Below are 20,245 nucleotides of genomic sequence, written 5' to 3'. Positions count from 1 at the left end.
CACTTTCCTCATGCAAGAGAAGGTGGCGCTGAATTTAGAGGGAAGAGGCTCATTTTCAAGCTTCTGTCACAGGTTAAGAGCTATGGAGTGCTTCCTTTCCCTCCTATGTACAGTGCGGTGCCAGGAGTGATGCCCTGCACGCTACGCACTGCCCTCTCTCTCCCCTATGGCAGTATGTTATGCCCCTCTAGTGGGCTTTTCAATTGACCAATGTACAGTTGTGTGGGTTCATGCGCGATTGCCGAGGCAAGAGCCTCTTGCACAGGTACTGGATTAGCTAGCGGCTAATCCCCCGCAGGTACAGGTGAATTCGGAGAGGTTTCACGCCAGAAATCTTTTCCGATTCAAAGGGCAAGTAGCCTTACAGGTGCGGGAGCTCGAGGACTTGCTACGGATGCGACCGGCACGTGAAACGGAGCCCGAAACAGTAAATTACAGCCTGCTGTGTATTTTTGCAGGTTTAGGGTTTTGGCCCTAAACGGTCCCTAATACCCCCAGGAGGTTCGGGGACGCGAGGGGACCGCTGTACAGGTGATCTGGCGCATTTTCGGGGCTGAAAACAGAGAATTCAGCGTGCTGCAGATTCTCGCCAGGTTTTGCAAAGTGCCCGTATACGTCGGGAAAGTCATTCAATGCGTGGGAATACTGACTGTGAAGGGTCCTAGTACAGTTATGCTACCGAAATCGGGCCGGAACAGTTGAAATTCAGCCAAGCTTGTGCGGGGCAGCTTGTAGGGAACCACAGCGTTTATTCCCTCTTTTAAACAATAAAGAAATACCGAAAGGGGCGCCTAAGTTAGGGACCAATCTGGTGTCGGACTTCTCATACAGGTGCAATCTAGTAGCCTGTATCCCTCTCCCCTTAGTTGTGTCTTGAAAGTACAAGTAAAGTGGGCGACAAATTAAATGGGTGAAAGCAAATAAGGTTTAAGTCTAAAGTCTACCGCCCTCTTTGGAAGTACAGGCCGGTTTCAGAAGGTGCAGAGTCTGGAGTACCGGCTTGTACTGTGTTGGTGCAATATAAAGAAATACCAAAAGGGGCGCCAAGGTTTGGGTCAATACTCTCTGGGGTGAATTCTGTCACTCTGTGTCGCGCATCGTCTCTCTCTCTCTCTCTCTCTCTCTCTCTCTCTCTCTCTCTCTCTCTCTCTCTCTCTCTCTCTCTCTCTCTCTCTCTCTCTTTACCATGCTTTCGTTTAGGGTTCGCTGCTGTATTTTAGGGTTCGCGACCTGTTTTTAGGGCTCGCGACCTGTATTTTAGGGTTCGCGATTTTTTTTATTTTTTTTATTTTTTTTTGGGTTGTTGGACAGATCTGCGTTTTAGGGTTTGCTGCATTTTCTGCACTTTAGAAACATCAATCCTCTCTTCTCTCTCTCTCTCTCTCTCTCTCTCTCTCTCTCTCTCTCTCATGTCATCCCCAACCTCACCTATGGCAACAAGCAAACTCAAATATATGCTTCACTCCAAACGAATTTCCATCATTGAATTGGAAATGAAAGCATGGAGAAAAGAGATGGAAGATTGGAGGAACGCGAAGACCGTTTTCCTCCGAGAAAATGAAGAAAAGGAGAAGAGGTGGAAGGACGAGAAGGATCATCTTCTCAACAAGATCGCCACGTTGGAGAATAGCATTTTGGACCTCCACAAAGAAGTGTTGGAAACACGGTCAAAAAATGGGCTTGAAGAGGGGGAATTTCAGCCCTCTTTGAGGGAAGAAATTGACAACATCAATGAGGAGAAGAAGTCATGGGCCGCGGTCATATCCGAAACACAAAAGAAAGTAGAGGAGGCCGAAAAATGGATTGAGGTTGCCAAGAAAGGGAAAGGTAAGGAAGCTCCTTGTACACCCACTCTTATCAACATGACCCTCGAAGAGGAACAAAGAAGGAGGGTGCGGGCTCTACATGTGAGGGTAACCGGCCTCAAGGACATAAACAATGTGGAAAAAGAGGTCACAAGCCTCACATCAATGATGGGGGTGGAGAAGCCTTCACACACAAAGGCATGGAGAGTGGGCAAGAAGAGTGAGGGCCCCGGAGAATCTTCAAAGGAAAGAGCTCTCATACTACGCTTCCCTTCATTGGAAGAGAAGAAGGAATTCTTGAGGAAGAGACCTACTCTCAAGAAGACAGGTATTTTCTTAGGCGATGACCTCACTCTCTCACAACTTGCGCATATGAGAGAAGTAATGCCCGAGATTCAAGCGGCAAGGGAGAAGGGGAAGATGGCCTTTTACAGAGATGGTCGGGTGGTGATTGTAGAGCGGCGCTCTACATGACGGTGCGAGACCTATGGGACCACATTGAGGATGGCGACTTGGAATTGTAATGGGTCTATGAGGTTGGATGTTGGTGCCTTTGAGGACAGTTTCAGAGACAAGGACATTGTTTTCTTTTCAGAGACTCACCAGGCCCCTGGCCAACTGTTGCCACATGTGGTGGGATACAAATGGGAGACAGCCCACAGAACAGTCACGAGATCTGAGCATGGGAGTAGAGGTTCAGGAGGAGTAGCGGTGTTGTTTAGGGAGGAGCTACAGCCACTACTACATATTGTACGGAGAGATGATCAGGCTAGATACATGTGGGTGAGGCTGAGAGCTGACACAGGTCGATTTCTATATATTGCTATATGTTACTTCCCCCCCAGTACGTCAGTATATGCTGTATCCAGAGGGCAGTCGCCTTTCTCAATTCTAGATGATGATATATGGGAGTTTTCTAGGGATGGTGATATCATCCTCCTAGGAGACTTCAATGCTCGAACGGGCAACTGTCAGACAGTCTTCTACGACACTTCAGATGAGATGCTTAGAGAGTTGGATGTGGGTGAGCTGGGGTTTGACAGATGCTCACATGACAGAGAGCAAACTGAGTATGGGAGATACCTCACGGAGATGACGACTACACATGGGCTAGCCATACTTAATGGCTTACAGCGGTTTCCTGGAGCAGCAGGCTTCACATGCTTTCCACACAGACATGGGGCCAGTACAGTGGACTATGTTATGACACAGCCGAGCTTTATTCCTTGTATTCAGGATTTCACAGTGGGAGCCAGACCAGTGGGCGTAGCAGTGGATCATGCTCTCTTGACACTGTCCGTATCTTTTCAGTTTAGTACAGCCCAGAAATCAGGAGGCAGGTCACACACCCGTTATACATTTACACCAGAGACTGACTCAGTTTATACAGAGGCGATCTGGGATCGTCTATGCACAGTTGCTCCAGGCCTCTCAGTAGAGGAGTGCACTACTTTACTGACTGAGACACTACATGATGCAGCATCAGAGGCATACCCACACACTCAACCGGATCGGAGGCGACATTCTGGGAGCATGCCCCAGAATAGTTGGTATGATGAGGAGTGCAGAGAGATGAGAGCCCAGCTTCAAAGGGATCTTCATTTAGGAGTCATCACCTACAGACAGTCGCGGATTGCTTTCCGGCGCCTTGTGCGAAAGAAGAAACGAGCTTACCTGGCCCAAATGGAGCGAGACTTGTATCAGTTGTTCTTGAGTAGAGACTCAGGCGAGGCATGGCGACTCTTCCATGAGCACTCCCCTCCCCCAGTGATTACTTCTCCTGATGTGTGGGGCCAGTATGCGACATCGTTATATACGGTTCCTGGGCAGGATCCCCTTCCAGATCCTACAGAGCCATGTCCACCTACGAGCACCTTCTTTACCACTGAGATGGTAAAGAGAGCCATTGACAAGATGAGGACCAGGAGGGCTTACGATCATGACGGTCTAGTAGCGGAGCACTTTATACATGCTAGGGATATGCTGATGGAGGTTCTTGCAGTGTTGTTCAATCGTGCCATGTGTGAGGGATTACCTGAGACTTGGAGGTTGTCTACTATTGTGCCTATATTCAAGGCAGGTGATCCTACAGAGCCTGGAAATTACCGCACTATTATGGTTGGACACACACTGGCACGATTGTATGCATCCATTATTGAGCAGCAGTTGAGTAACTGGGCAGAGGGTGAGGGTGTACGGGCAAAGGGACAGGCAGGTTTCAGGAGGGGTTTCTCCACTCTTGACCATATTCTGACACTCAGAGCTATCATTGAGGAGGGCAGGTCACATGGGAGACGGATTTATTGTAGCTTTGTGGATTTCCGCAAAGCATTTGACATGGTACCGAGAGCTCGACTGATGCGCAGACTGCAGGAGATGGGGGTGCCCACAGTGTTGATTTAGGGGATTATGGCTTTATACAGATCAGTGATGGGACATGTACGCACCCCAGAGGGGATATCTGACTTAGTTCACTCCACTATCGGGGTGAAACAGGGTTGCCCATTGTCTCCTACTCTATTTGGTATGTATGTTGATGAGCTGTCTGATTACATTGACAGAGAGGGTGATAGAGGTGCCCAGCTGGCAGGGACGTGGATCCCATTGTTGTTATATGCTGATGATATTGTCTTGATCTCTGACTCACCAGAGGGTATGCAGCGACAGTTGGATGCATTACACAGTTTTGCAGAGGATAGTGGATTGTCTGTAAACCTTGGTAAAACCAAGGTCATGGTGTTTAACACCACACCGCAGTGGATCAGGAGATCGGCACCGACCTTCACGTATGGTCAAGAGATTGTGGAGTATACAGATGCATACACTTACCTTGGGATAGTCTTCACTGGGCCGAGGTTTTCTTTGGGGAGAGCAGCAGAGACTAGACTGACCAGAGCTTATGCGGCCTTGGGAGGCTTGGAGAGGATGTGTTCGCAGGTTCAGTTCCAAGAACCTCGGACAAAGTTATGGCTCTTTGATACTTTAGTAGCCTCAGCTATGATGTATGGGGTACAGGTATGGGGACCTTCTGTAGGCCAGGATGGTTGGAGACGTATGGAGAGGCCCTTGGTATCTATGATCTCCCGATTGATTAGAGCCAAGGCCTCCGTACCTCACGCGATCATTCGAGCAGAGCTAGCTGCCCCCCCCATGGAGATTGAGGCGCTTACCAGATCAGTGTCCTTTGTGCACAGCCTATGGGATACTACTAGAGACAGATATGCTAGACTGGCCCTTGAGTCTTCCAGACAGTTAGCTCTACAGGGGGACACTTCATGCTGGTATGCACAGATGACTTCATGGTTTCAGACGCATGGCTTCACCATGGACAGGTTGCCCCCTTTCCAGTATTCTTTTCAGGCACCCTCGCTGTCTCTTACAGGGGTGGAGATCACTAGACTCATTCGTCAGGACCTGATCCAGCTCGACACCAGGAGGACATGGATAGAGCCGCCTCAGGAGTTGAGCACGAAGATGGCTTTCTATAGAGAGCATCTTCTCCACCTCACAGGAGATGGGTTTGTGATTCGACCCAGCTAGACTGGTAGATTCAAAGGGATACCAGCAGACAGCAGGATATGCCGATTATGCCAGAGAGAGCCAGAGACAGAGTTGCACTACATATGTCATTGCACAATGTTCTATGAGATACGGGGGCGTTTCCACTGCTTATTCAGAGAGGGTTTTGGTCCTCTATCTAGGGTCATGAGTTATGAGGATCAGAGATGTCTTGGACTATATCTACTTGAGTTACACAGGTATAGAGACACTTTACTGGGGAGAGCTAGAGAGAGGCAGTCCCAGAGACACATTACAGATTTCTTTTCACTAGATATGGGACAGCCAGAGGAGCAGCCACCACTGCAGAGCTCGTCCCACACTCATTCGACCACTACTGGCACTCTCATCGACCGAGCATTGGAGCTACAGAGATACAGACGACCGCGACTGAGGAGAGGAGCTACACAGCATCGACGGAGACTACAACAGAAGATTCGAGCCATACTCTCTCGACATCCAGAGTGCAGATGAGGATGGATCCTCACCATTTCTTCCATCTTTGTTTCACACACTGTTACATCCAGTTTACCGGGTACCTATTGTATCAGCTGCTACACCCACGTAGTTTTAGATTGTAGTAGTAGTAGTAGTATTTTGTTCCACTTCTAGTTCTTTTCTAGTTCTTTTGTACCCAGACATGGTATTAGATTCACTATTTTGTAACTGATTGGTCTCATAGGTCATTTTGGCCTTTTGAAGACGTTAATATAACATTTCATTTTCATTTCTCTCTCTCTCTCTCTCTCTCTCTCTCTCTCTCTCTCTCTCTCTCTCTCTCTCTCTCTCTCTCTCTCTCTCTCTCTCTCTCTCTCTCTCTCTCTCTCTCTCTCTCTCTCTCTCTCTCTCTCTCTCTCTCTCTTCAGTTGTTACTGAAATGCTAAAAGTCTGTTGAGTCTGTTCTTTTCTATTGGCACGTGATGCCCGTCTTGTGACACCATGCAAGGTCCGGGCATTTGTGATTTCAACAAGAGAGTCCCAGAAATTAAATAAAAATCAAGGGAAAGAAACCAGCAAAGATATATAGTGGTTGTCACAATCTCGTGACAGTCCATCCCCACATAATCTGGTACCAGTCCTGCTAGCGTCTTTCCTTTCCTTCCGCGTTCTTCGGCTGCTCTGGAACTCTCTGGCCTATCTTCCGATTGTCCTCTGGGTGCCTTCTTGGGGCACCGTGCTAATATATGTCCTTGTTCCCCACATTCAAAGCACTTCCCCGTTTTTAAGTACTCGGAGATCAATTCCTCAGTCAATCGGGGACGTGTATCTTTCTTTTTCTAAAACTTCTCTTTTCTTCTGCTACCATTATTCAAATTTTGTCCACTCCTAGTTGTCAAAGGGTTATCAGTTGGATACGTAAGAGTACCCGAATGCATAGCAAACTGTAACAGACTTGGACACTCCAAGTCAAGAATCTACCGCGACAGCACCAAATAACCACTTCAAAACAGTTCACAATTCACAATTGATTCACATTGGCCTGGCGGAGTTCCGTGCCTAGAGATATTGGCCCCAAAGACTGGCGCCCCTTTCGGTATCTCTTTTTGTAGTAATCTGAGTTCAAAGTACAAGAGTGCGGGCAAGCGCTCACACTCAGACTCTACGTCCAGATGCTCTGAGTTGTGAGTGGCCTACCTACTTATTTAAAGAGTACAAGGGATGCCAAAAGCAGAGCCCCAAAAGCTAAAAATCAAAAGCTCAAAAGCTTGTAAAAAGAAAGCAGTAATTTCTCTCTCTCTCTCTCTCTCTCTCTCTCTCTCTCTCTCTCTCTCTCTCTCTCTCTCTCTCTCTCTCTCTCTCTCTCTCTTGCTAAAATAAAGCAAAGAGGCTTTCTCTCTCTCTTGCTAAAAATAAAGCAAGAGGCTTTTTTTTTCTCTCTCCAAAGCGTAGGAAAAAGCAGCCGAAAAGCTGGACCTCCGTACGGCTGGCCGCAAATCGCGGGCTGCCACGTCAGCACTGTTTCCGGCCGCCACGTGTCATCTCCGCAGCCTGCTCATTAGGGTTTCGGTTTCTCTGCAGTTAGAGTTAGAGTTTTCCCAGTTAGGGCAGCCACGTCATCACTTTGTGACATACCCCCCTCTTGAAAGCATTGTAATCGCCCTCGATTAGGCTTGCAAAACAGACAGAGGCCATAAACCCAAGGTAAACCACTCAATTTGTTCCTTGAACGAGATCTTCTTAAATGAAGAGGCGGGTAGAAAAGAGCTCCAGAATCTCTCGCAATAAGCGTCCACTGTATCTTTCTTGGTCATCCGAAGATGGTTCCGAGCAGCTCGTATATCGCGTTCATACTCTTGAGTCAACCAAGAAGAAAGAAAAAGCTTCTTAAATTTCAGCCATTTAACTGGCACAGTCTTGTTTAAAAGAAGCGTGGACCACCAAGTTCGAGCATTCCCCTTGAGGCAGCTCTCTGAATCTTAGAGTGCTCTGAGTAGTGTCCTCCCGCGAAAGTGATGTCAAACTGCTGTACAAAAGACAAAGCCTTCGAATCATCTCTATATCCCGAAAACGTGTCAAATTTAATTGACTGTCCACCTTCCTTAAACTCTCGAACCTTCTTGCTTTTATCTTCCAGAAAGTCATATTGGTTGGCTTTATAAAAATTCTTCTTCTTTGCATAAACGTTGTTGTCGTCAGAGTTAGAACTGTCTGTAGATGAGTCCTCTGTAGAACTGTCACTCACTAGGCGAGATTTAGACTTCTTTGTCTTTTTCTTGCCCTTTCCAAAGCGTGGTTTCTTGCTTCGCTTTTTGCCTTTGCGGTCTTCTTCGCTCGAGTCAGATGAGCTAGAAGAACTGTCAAAAGAAGAAAAAGAAGAAGAAGAACTGGGTACTTCTTCAAATCGAACACGCTTCTTCTGTTTCTTTGCCTTTTCAAATGTCAACTGACGACCCAAATAACCCGGGAAGTCAGTGCCTTTCTTCTCCTTTTTGCCGTGCTTTTTAGCTTTGTTTTGCGCATCAAAAAGTTTGAGCAATCCGTGCATCAACCACCTCTTCTAACTCCTTCTCTGCATACTTCTTGTGAGCAAAAGGTTTCTTGAGAGCGGGTTTTGGGGGTGGTGTTGTGGTTTTCTACCACTGCGCATGCACTTCCTGAAAAGAAGTCTCGCTCATATATTTTGCAAATTTTGCGTCCTTCGCAAAATTGAGCATCATCTTTGTTGCATCCCCAATCAATTGACGATGCTCCATCTCTCGACCCTCCGCCTGAGTAGGCCGAGGCGGGCCATACTCCCTTGCCAAAATCTTTGTTGTGATCCCTTGCCGCATCTTCGGATGCAGAGGGAGTCGACCGATCCTTGCGTGAAGCCATAGGTGCAACGGAAAAAAAAATTGGGATCGGATTTCCCGTAAAAGAGAAATCGACCGTGCTCCGATACCACTGTAACAGACTTGGACACTCTAAATCAAGAATCTCCCACGACAGCACCAAATAACCACTTCAAAACAGTTCACAGTTCACAATTGATTCACACTGGCCCGGCGGAGTTCCGTGCCTAGAGATATTGGCCCCAAAGACTGGCGCCCCTTTCGGTATTTCTTTTTGTATTAATCTTAGTTCAAAGTACAAGAGTACGAGCAAGCGCTCACACTCAGACTCTGCGTTCAAATGCTCTGAGTTGTGAGGGGCATACCCACTTATTTAAAGAGTACAAGGGATGCCAAAAGCAGAGCCCCAAAAGCTCAAAATCAAAAGCTCAAAAGCTTGTAAAAAGAAAGCAGGAATTTCTCTCTCTCTCTCTCTCTCTCTCTCTCTCTCTCTCTCTCTCTCTCTCTCTCTCTCTCTCTCTCTCTCTCTCTCTAAAAAAAAGCAAAGAGGCTTTCTCTCTCTCTTGCTAAAAATAAAGCAAGAGGCCTTTTTTTTCTCTCTCCAAAGCGTAGGAAAAAGCAGCCAAAAAGCTGGACCTCCGTACAGCTGGCCACAAAACGCGTCGCAAATCGCGGGCTACGACGTCAGCACTGTTTCCGGCCGCCACGTGTCATCTCCGCAGCCTGCTCATTAGGGTTTCGGTTTCTCTGCAGTTAGGGTTAGAGTTTTCCCAGTTAGGGCAGCCACGTCATCACTTTGTGACACAAACCCTTGCATAGCATGTCCCATAAGTTGTTGTATGGATTCAAGACTTATGCAATAAGCAATAATCTCGTATCTCTTTGGGTAGACCACAACATAATCGCTCGATCTATTCCTTAAAAGTGATGTTTTAAAAAGAAGAGTCTGGTAAGAAGGTATCCTAAAATCTCTAACAATAAGTATCCAAAGTATCTTCCTTGATCATCCAAAGGTGATTCCAAGTGGTAATCACATCACGTTCGTACTCCTAAGTGAGCCAAGAGGAAGTGAAAAGTCGCTTGAACTTCAACCACTTTGTCGGTGCTTCCTTTTGTAGCAAGAGAAGTGGACCACCATGTCTGTGCATTTTCTTTCAAATAAGATGATGCCCTCCAAACCTTGGAGTGCTCTGAATAGCGCCCTCCAGAATAAGCTATGTCGAACTGTTGAATAAAAGCGAGGACCTTGTGCGTATCTCAAAAGCCTGAAAAAGTATCAAACTTAAGTGCTTGTCCACCCTCCTTGAAATATTTGGTTTTCTTGCTCTTATCCTTGAGAAAGTCATATTGGTTGGTGTAACTTGCGAAACTTGCGGAGACCGCTGATGTGGCATTCCGTACAGATTTTCTGTGAAGAGCGCCGCGTTTTGTGTTGGTTGCCATTGGGCGCTAGCTGGGAGGCCAGAAGCTTTTGGGACTTGATGCTTTTGGAGACCTGAAGCTTTTCATGTAACTACTTTTAGGTCATGGGGCTTTAAATATGTAACTGAGATCTCTCTTCTGCCAGATTTGCTTGAGAGCAGTGAGCAGAGAGGACCCACAGAATTTGTACTTTGCTCAATTGTTAATATAAAAATATAAAGGGGCGTCAAACTTTGGGGCCAATCTGGGCACAAAACTAGCCAGGCCGTGTTGAATCTATTGAAGTTTGAAGTAAATTTAAGTGATTTCTCGTGTGTTGAGCTAGATTCCCGACTTGGGGTGTCCAAGTCTGTTACAGTGGTATCAGAGCTTGGTCAATTTTCCTTCCCAGGTGTCACATGACACATCCAACCATATGTGTCCGTGGAAAAGCTACAGCATGACAAGGGTTCAATCAGTCCAGTCAGTCTAGCTTAGGAAGTGTTCTGGCACTTTTGTGAGTGTTCGCAGACCGTGCATTCCCAGGCACTTAGAGTAGATGCATATCCTCTGGTTGCACACAACATGACCATCAGATTCCAGTCAGATCTCATCAATAGCATTTTTACAATGCATAGGCCTACTTTCCCTATTTTTGACATTTTTCACTTATTATTTTTAAGTGACTTTTGTTGGAAAGTAGGTAGGGCAAATTGAGTAAGTTTGTATATAAGCAAACCTAGGCTAGCACTAATTGGCAGAAGAGGCAACAGGAGCACAAGCTCAACAGGCAACTTCTCAGCAGAACCCAAGAGGCCTAGCGTTTTTGCATCACTACAGCAAGCTAGCGTTTTTTAGACAAGAACAAGGATCAGCCAGTGTTTCTGCATCTGCATCAACCCGGTGACAGCAAGGAACAAATCAGCCCTAGCGTTAGCAGTTTCCCACCGCAGAACCGCAGCGTTTTTGCATCAGCACAAAGATCAGCCCTAGCGTTTTTGGATCTGCCTGACAAGCCAGCGTTTTTGCAGATCTTTGTGACGGAATCCACAGTAGCATCAGCATTTTCAGTTTTCAGCCCTTAGACACCGCAGATCAAGTCCCGAACCTCGCAGATCTCACCTTCCCGCAGCAGTTCCTCGCCGCACGGTCAGTTTCCACAAGGTTTACAGTTTCAGCCCAGAAAATGCAGATTTCAGCATTTGCGTTTTCAACGAGTCGTCGTCGCATCACCGCCATCGACATCGTCACCGACATAGAGTCAGAATTCAGCAGATAGAAGATTTGCAGATTTCAGCCCTTAGAGTTTCCAGATTTCAGCCCGTCTCGTCGTCGTCCTCATTGTCGTCGACATCGTCGGCAAGTCCAAAGCATTGTAGAGATTGTGCAATCAATAGTAGACCACTCTCGCCGACGAGAGTGGGGCCTTCAAAGGAGGGTTTTACAACGTCTCTGGTGTCATATTCTCTTCTCTCTCTCTCTCTCAGTCTCATGCATTTTCACACACAGTGTCCATTCACTTTGTTTGTGATCATTGCACTCTCTCATTAAGAACGGAAGACTCTCCCTGCCATAAGACCTAAAGGAACCTTGAGCACAGTTCGAAGCACTCATCTTGAGCAAAGTTCAAACATTCATTCCGCTGCACCTTACATTGGTATCAGAGCTTTGGCAGTGTTCTGTATCACTAAGGAAAGAACCACAAAAATCACAAGTTTTTTTTTGCTTGGTGAGGTCACACGAACCCAAGTTTGCTGGGGCGTGTAGATTCCTAATCGTGTTTTTGAAGAGTGACAGGAATCCCAAGAAAGAAGGGCTTGTCCAGCCTCCCCTTGTGCCTCTTTTCACTCATTGAGAGCGGACCGTGCACTTAGCGGCCGGCCAATCGACGTGCGGTGGGAGAAAGCAACCTTGGTGTGAGCGCAAGGCCGCCAAGGGGTGCGCCCGCGGAAAAGAGCAGAACTCGGGTGAAGAGAAGATCCTTCTCAAACACAGATTGCAAGGGAAAGAAAACCCTCAAGAACCCAAGTTCCTCGTGAACTTAAGAAACCAAGACCCCCAAGAACCCAAGTTCCTCGTGAACTTAAGAACCCAAGACCACAAGAACCCTCGACTTCAGTGGATGGTCATCACTCGAAGCGGAATGGATACTTCGCTTAGAGGTGATGAGCATGAGGGAGGCGAAGAAGAATTTTCCCCACCAGGAGGTTTTTCCGACCCTCCGGTTTTTCCTACCCTCCCCCTTCCCCATCTACGTCAAGGATTGCACTAACTCCCATGAAGGAGTTACCGCAATTGTTTATGGACAAGAAGTTAGACCGAAAAGCAAAAATAGAGCGTGAACACGAAGAAAAGATGGCAGCCATAGAGCGTCGATACACAGAAAGAGTGGCAGCCATACGTCGCAAGAACAAAGCAAGACAAGCAGAATATGACCGCGAGACCAAAGCACAATAAGAGAAGAGCGATCAACACATGAAAGAATTCTTGCGACTCTTTTCTCAAGTTCAGGCACAGATGCAAGAGATTCGGGAAAAGGAGACTCTCTCAGTCTCTTCTTCTCCAAAGCATGACACACATGATTTGCATGATGATGATTTGAATGACAATGATAAGCATGATGATTTGAATAATAATGATAAGCATGATGATTTGCATGATCAAGATGTGATTTCTCACAAGCATGATGAGTTGCATGAAGATGACGTGATTGTTCACAAGGATGATGAGTTAGTTGATGCTTTTCCTAGCGAAGCTAACCTCGTTGCAGATTCGATCAATCACGAAGGATCGATCTTGGCTCTCGAGCCTAGGTCCAAATAACCCTCACAGGAAGTATTATGTGTTCGCATGATTCATACGCACGCATTGTTCGAGTGTTTTATTTGTGATCGTTTCCTGTATTTTAGTCAGCGTCTTTATGTGATCCCTTTTCCTAAGCATGACATATTGTACATTGAGCACGTTTCACTCATGAATGAACACGAATGTATGTGGATTGTTCATGAAAAGTATGTATGTAAGGAAGTCACATTCCATGTCTCTTCCTTGGCATGGCACATTTGTAAAAAGAGCACATGAAAGTATGAGCACCAAGCATGGGCATTTCCGTTGTGAATTGCCACAGTTGATTGCTCTAGATCATAAGAGAAAGATTCGATCTCATTGTTTGCGTGTGTGTGGTGAACGGTTTGGCACTCCGTCTCTTTGTTCATCTACATTGCATGCACAGTCTATTAGGACGACAAGATTTTTTCCACTCACTTTACATGGAATAGGTATGTTCATGGTTTTGTGTTGGAAATGGTTTCAGGAATTTTCAGCCATGGAGATTCTTGAAGAAGAAAGAAGCATGACTCTCGATGAAGTTGAAGCATTGAAGGAGCCACAGAAGACTTTGTGTCGCTTTCGGCGCGGCACAGAGAAGCAAGCGTTGCAGACCTTTATGAAGTTCAAGTACCGCACGACCCACACATCAGAGTGGACCAACGAAGAGTCCCTTCCAGGATTCTGAATGCTATTGGTGATCTCCCTCGACGCCATACAGTTCGGTACCAGTACCTCACTTTGAAAAGGAGGGGATGTCACGTGACACATCCAACCCTGTGTCCGTGGACAAGCTACACCATGACAAGGGTTCAGTCAGTCCAGTCAATCTAGCTTAAGAAGTGTTCTGGCACTTTTGTGAGTCTGTTCGCAGACCGCGCATGCCCAGGCACTTAGAGTTCTAGTTGCACACAGCATGACCATCAGATTCCAGTCAGATCCCATCAATAGCATTTTTACAGTCCATAGGCCTATCTTCCCTATTTTTGACATTTTTCACTTTTTATTTTTAAGTGACTTTTGTTGGAAAGTAGGTAGGGCAAATTGAGTAAGTTTGTATATAAGCAAACCTAGGCTAGCACTAATTGGCAGAAGAGGCAGCAGGAGCACAAGCTCAACAGGCAACTTCTCAGCAGAACCCAAGAGGCCTAGCGTTTTTGCATCACTGCAGCAAGCTAGCGTTTTTTGGACAAGAACAAGGATCAGCCAGCGTTTTTGCATCTGCATCAACCCGGTGACAGCAAGGAACAAATCAGCCCTAGAGTTAGCAGTTTCCCACCGCAGAACCCCAGCGTTTTTGCATCAACACAAAAATCAGCCCTAGCGTTTTTGGATCTGCCTGATAAGCCAGCGTTTTTGCAGATCTTCGCGATGGAATCCACAGTAGCATCAGCGTTTTCAGTTTTCAGCCCTTAGACACCGCAGATCGAGTCCCGAACCTCACAGATCCCACCTTCCCGCAACAGTTCCTCGCCGCACGGTCAGTTTCTGCAAGGTTTACAGTTTCAGCCCAAAAAATGCAGATTTCAGCATCTGCGTTTTCAGCGCGTCGTCGTTGCATTGTCGCCATCGACATCGTCACCGACATAGAGTCACAATTCAGCAGATAGAAGATTTGCAGATTTCAGCCCTTCGAGTTTCCATATTTCAGCCCGTCTCGTCGTCGTCCTCATTGTCGTCGACATCGTCGGCAAGTCCAAAGCATTGTAGAGATTGTGCAATCAATAGTAGACCACTCTCGCCAACAAGAGTGGGGCCTTCGGAGGAGGGTTTTACGACGTCTCTGGTGTCGTATTCTCTTCTCTCTCTATCTCTCAGTCTCATGCACTTTCACGCACAGTGTCCATTCACTTTGTTTGTGATCGTTGCACTCTCTCATTAAGAACGGAAGGCTCTCCCTTCCATGAGACCTAAAGGAACCTTGAGCACAATTCGGAGCACTCATCTTGAGCAAAGTTCAAACATTCATTCCGCTGCACCTTACACCAAGAGAATCCGATCCATTCTATCGCGACATACAAGGATTCAGTCGACGAATCCCGCAAGGATCAGAACAACCCACCTGACAACTTCGGGTTGGGAGAAAGCACGGAAGATTCAAACGTATGTCAGCCACCTTCAAGAGATTCAGAAGAAGAGTACGGGCCACCCCGACCCACAGATTATGAACAAATCAACAGCAGGTTGATGCCTGCGCTCCACAAATGCTCTATTATTCTAAAGATCCCCAATACGCGACATTTTTGACCCGGCACCCGATTGATGAGATGCATTCTCGATGGCGGCCATCAATTCAGCTTTGAAGTCAGCTTTGAAGAAAGCTCCCGTTTCGCGGATGTACACTGAAGATGACCTTGACGACGTAGTCGACAGACGAGTCAACCGACTCTTGAAGACCAAGAAGCAATCAAACGAGCACAGCCAATCAACAGACTATCTGGGCTATTTGGGTCATAAGTCTACTTTTGCAAACACACGAAAAACAAAGAAGCATGTACGCTTTGCAGGTGTGTCCAGTTCGTCCTCATCCTCTTCTGATAGTTCCAACAGCTCTTCCTCTTCTGATTCCAATGAGGACAAGAAACGACGAAAGATCCAAAGACACGGAAAGAACAAGAAGAAGGCCAAGAAAAGTAGATCCCACTGAAAATCTCGGAAATATTTAATAGCTCGGAGGAGACTTCATCCTCTTCTAAGAGTTCGAACTCCGATGAACCGATGTTTTATTCTAAGAGGAAGCATTTCTACAGAGGGTCGTCCGTACACCTCAGCATAATTTCTGCGCAATCCTTTTGTCCTTGTGGCCCCTTCGGACGGGGTACCATAAGTTGGGTTGTAACTTACAAATTCATTTTTTATCTCCCAGATTGTCCAGGTGGTAATGCCATGTCATCCCTTTGTGACAATCTTGCCAAGGATTGTGTCACAAGGCTGTGACAACCATTAACCTTAGTTATTGGTTTCTTTCCCCTGATTTTTATTTGATTTTTGGGACCCTCTTTTTGAAGTCACAAATAGCCGGACACTGTATGGCCAATGTGAAACGACCGATGGCCGAGAATTTCACCTGCAACAGTGAAGGGCAGGTCGCCAATCGGCACTGAAATCCAAGTGGTAAAAGGGTGGCTAGGCTCAGTTCAGAGTCATTTAGGCCCCGTGCGACACTCTATAAGTTGGTGGATACTAGGAAATCAACTCAAAAGGGGCAAATTGGACACGTGCGGCGGACTGTGAGCCAATCTACAAGCCACATCAACTTGGGGTGCCCAATTTTGAGAGGAGGCTGATTTTGGGCTGCTGCTTCTTCATTGTGAACTACTGTGTGTGTGAGTAGTGGGTGTGGGTGCAGGTGATCAAAGCTTGCCTTCTCCCTTGTTCTATGTAGCACGATGATTCCACTCTCGTGCACCCTCTCCCCTTTTGAATACAGATACGTGATGCACAGCTCAAGGGCTACTCATTTGTATGTACAGTAGTGTGGGTTTATGCATGATTGCCAAGGCAAGAGCCTCTTGCACAGGTGCCGGGTTAGCTAATTGATAATCCCCCGCAGGTACAGGTTGATTCAGAGAGATTTCTCGAGAGAAATCTCGTCCAACTCAAAGGGCAACTAGCCCTACAAGTGCGGGAGCTCGAAGGCTTGCTACGGATTCGACCGGCACGCAAAACGGAGGCCAAAACAAGGAATTACAGCCTGCTGTGTATTTTTGCAAGTAGGGTTTTGACCCTTTTTGATCCCTAATAGTATTAGGAGCTTTGAGGAAGCTAGGGAATTGATGTGCAGGTGTTTTGATGCATTTTAGAGGCCGAAAACAGAGAATTCAGCTTGCTGTAATTTCTCGCTAAGTTTAGAAAAGTGCTCTAATGCACCTGGAAAGTCACCTATGTCATGGGGATTTTGTTTGTGAAGCCTCCTACAGCAGTTATGCTACCGAAATTGGGCTAGAATAGGCCATTTTCAGCCCAATAAAAGTGGGACAGCAAGTAGGGTATTACAGATTTTTCTCCAAAGCTAATTGAATAAAGGAATACCGAAAGGGGCGCCAACCTTAGGGGCCAACGTGGTGTCACTGTGCCAATTCGTGTCTATGGCTGGGAGGTGAGTCAGATGTCTATCCCATAAAATCGGAAGTCAAAACGACAACACCTGCACAAGCACAAGAGGCATATTCCCCCTCTGAGAAGTCTTGACAACAGGTCCCTGGCGGTTTTTCTTTACTGTAGCAATAAAGAGCAAAAGAGTACAACTGCTCTGTGACTCATGAAGCCACTCAAAAATGTGAATACAGTAGGCGCGCTGGCCTTGTTAATTTAGCTCTGGACTGCTAAGAGCAAGCACGAAGCAACTGCTAAAAACAACTCTGTCAATGCTAAAAACAACTCTGTCAATAAGAGCAACTGGTTGACTTCATCCCATGTAGGAAGACACCCAAAAAGCATCTGCATAGAATGGTTGCCAACGCAGTCCGCTACATGACGTTGTGCGCGTACAGCCTGTCCAAGTGTACCGGGGCAGTCAAGTCATCGTCTGGCCAGCCGTTGCGGCTGCCACATCATCACTCTACGATGTCTTTGGGCAGAAATCAGCAGATTATTCGCAGACCATTGAAAAGAATTGTGAAACTTTGATTTGTAGGTACACATACACGTGGAAAAACGATACCATCACAATCCAAAATTACCGCAGAATTCTACAAAGAACAATCTCCTACGAGACACGTTGCGCTACAAAAGACAGATACCCACAGGGATGTATTTGCATCTAAATGCTTCACTTAATTTGCAACAACTTAAAGAAAATAGTCGAAACTGCAAAAGACATTGAGCATGCATACGTTGAAAATTGATCGCACTGCTCAGAACCTCTGATGGACCTTCCTTTTTGACACTTGAAGCATAGTCCTCTTCTGAATTGCTCTTCGTAACATCTCCAACAGGTGTATCTGCTGCATGCTTGAAGCTCAGCACCTCCGATGGATCTTCCTTCTCGACACTTGAAACACAATCTTCTTCTAAATTGCCCTTCGTACAATCTCCAACAGATGCATCCGCTGCTTGCTTAGCTTGAAGCAACTGAAAAGCAGGTGCCTCTAATGAAGCATCTCCCATGTTTAGATCTGCATAAGTAAACAAAAGTTCTTGGTAAAACAAGAATTCTCGTTTTCAAAGTCTCAGAAAAAAAATCTACATGGCTATGCACTAACACCTGAGAGCTAAACTTGCAATGTAAAATGGAATCAATGGCTCATCTATAAAAGAGCTGATCACAAGACCCAACTCCATGCACGTTACAAACTATAACAAGATCATCCGTACAAGTTAATACTGCTGAAAATTGAAACAGCCTCTGATAATAATGGAATTACAAGTGTTCCAAGTGTAAACCCACATATTGATTTGTCTACAATGATGCTGGTGATAAAGAAAGGCTTCCACACAATTGGTCCACGTTTACAACGAGTAAGAAAACAGAAGTTTGGCAAAAATACATGATTCAAAAACACAACAGCTAAGAAGACACCCCTAATTAACTCTTGAACTCATTGCTAGACCAAAGGCCATTGGAAAGGCTTTCTCAGTCCCCTCCTTTGGAAGCTCAAAAGGAGCTTTCAAAAGGAAAGTAGATATTAACGTGTATGAGAATGTGGCCTATGTGTTTGTCATACTGAGTGGAAGCCTAGCTTGAATAATACTCAACCTAGGTTGGTGAAGAACTAGTTCTCAACTTCACTGTAGCCCTCCAATCAAGCTTTACATAGCCAATCTAACTCAAACCCAGTGAGGCTTCAAACACTCTTCGTGAGCAATAATAAATGGCGCTTCAGAAGACCGCAAGGGAAATTCAAAACAAATTCATGCTCATGGCCAACCCCATCGGAAGTTTAAAAAACAACAAAAGATTACAAGAGGAAAAAAAGCTGCTACATCCGTACAGCCAAGAAAATGGCTGTATTTTTTTTAGCACAACACCTGAGCCTTGTATACTTTGCATCCCTGATAATATACAGCTTGCTTAATATCTTTGTTTCTTTAATAACCCTCACATTCATTTTCCTCCTAACCTTGCAACCATTAAGGAGTCCAGATTGGCTGCATCCAACCTTTTGCCACTTGAAGGTGTCAATGCTGCGATCCAAAGAATGGCAAGAGATTGTTGATTCATAACACCATTGACTGATCTCATGCATGCCAGATGATGAAAGACCAACCTTAGATCTGCAGGGAATCACGAAGATGATGCTTGCGCAGAAAACTCCAATGCGCTGTCCGGCTGCAGCTGATTTTCCTTCCCTCTCCTTTCTTTTGTCTGCAGACAGAAGCTACTTGCAGTCGAAGCACTCAACTCAACAAACAAAGTACAATTTTGTCGGCTAATGAAAGAGAGCGCCTTTTCTTTTGAAGTTACTTATGGGCCAAGCCAACCACCAGTCGTGCCACCAGATTTGAAAAAGCCTCTAAACTTAACCGCATCCACTGAAGTCGCCTCCAACATCGCCAAAGCTAAGAGCCACCATCAACAGAAAATGCAAGAGATGTAGCATGAAACCCTTCTTCTGAGCCAGGTGAAGGAAGGGAGCAAAGAAAATCTTCCCGACAGAACGTTTAACAATAGATCGCATTGCAAGAGCTCACGAGTGATTGCAAAGGGCGGCTCTAGGAGCGTACGCAAGGAATAGTTCAACGAAATTTAAATCAGAGCTCTGTTTTTCTGCTTGCAAAGAGGCCGCTACGGCTGCTGGAAGCCCAACTGAGCAACAGATTGAAAGCTTTCTAGCAGGAACGCGATTGCCGGCGGTAGATTTCTGATTACAGAATAATTTGTGTGTGCCTGCGCGCAAACCGAATCACTAGCGTAAAAAATCTAGTAGCTCATGCTTGCCGATGTGGACTGATGAAAGATTCCGCACTTCATGAAAATGTGGGGATGTGGGGAAGGCGACCAATGAAAGTCCAACTTTGGGACCATTTTCATGGGGTGAGGGTGACCCAGTGAAAATGGGGACCGTTTTGATGTGTGGGCAAGGGCAGGCTCGACCAGATTGAAAATTAAACATAAACAATGGGTTTGATTGCTTTGAGCTACCATAAAAGTCTGTCAGAGTGAAGAAGAGAGTATATGAGTGGAAAGATATGGGTCCCTTGCTCTATCAACTAAGCTAGCACTCGTCTAAGGTCTTGGGTTCAAACCTCCTTGACAGCTCGTGTGACATGAAGTCCTTAGGGGTTGTTCCCCCCTGGTCCATATGATGGGTTGGCCAACCTTATCCGGCTGAGATGCTCCACCTCACGGAGTCAGGTGTGTGAGTTGTAATTTCAAGTTCTACTCTATCTATTAAAAAAATAAAAGATATGGGTCCCAAGATTGAATCTTGGCATGGCAAT

At 46.1% G+C, this 20,245-nt stretch overlaps 1 protein-coding gene across 2 annotated transcripts in view; it reads right to left on the bottom strand.

Annotated features, from left to right (window-relative positions):
- LOC147428633 (uncharacterized) overlaps positions 1-19,764 on the bottom strand; it is a 48,700-nt gene extending 28,936 nt beyond the window's left edge. The window contains exons 1-3 of one of the 2 annotated variants that reach the window (XM_086496644.1): positions 19,072-19,764; positions 18,925-18,988; positions 17,698-17,979 (exon numbers count right to left, since the gene is read on the bottom strand). In XM_086496644.1, the coding sequence (XP_086352770.1) occupies positions 17,698-17,971 (274 nt within the window). In that variant the 5' untranslated portion in view covers positions 17,972-17,979; positions 18,925-18,988; positions 19,072-19,764. The remainder of the gene's footprint in view (positions 1-17,697; positions 17,980-18,924; positions 18,989-19,071) is intronic. The other variant, XM_086496645.1, reaches the window with a different exon arrangement.
- Between the last annotated feature and the right edge of the window lie 481 nt (positions 19,765-20,245).

This window comes from Adiantum capillus-veneris, chromosome 23 (assembly GCF_014529385.1).
Source record: "Adiantum capillus-veneris isolate H3 chromosome 23, ASM1452938v2, whole genome shotgun sequence".
Classification (NCBI taxonomy): domain Eukaryota; kingdom Viridiplantae; phylum Streptophyta; class Polypodiopsida; order Polypodiales; family Pteridaceae; genus Adiantum; species Adiantum capillus-veneris.
The sequence above is the reverse complement of the archived record's forward strand: the minus strand, read 5'-3'. Positions and strand labels throughout refer to the sequence as shown.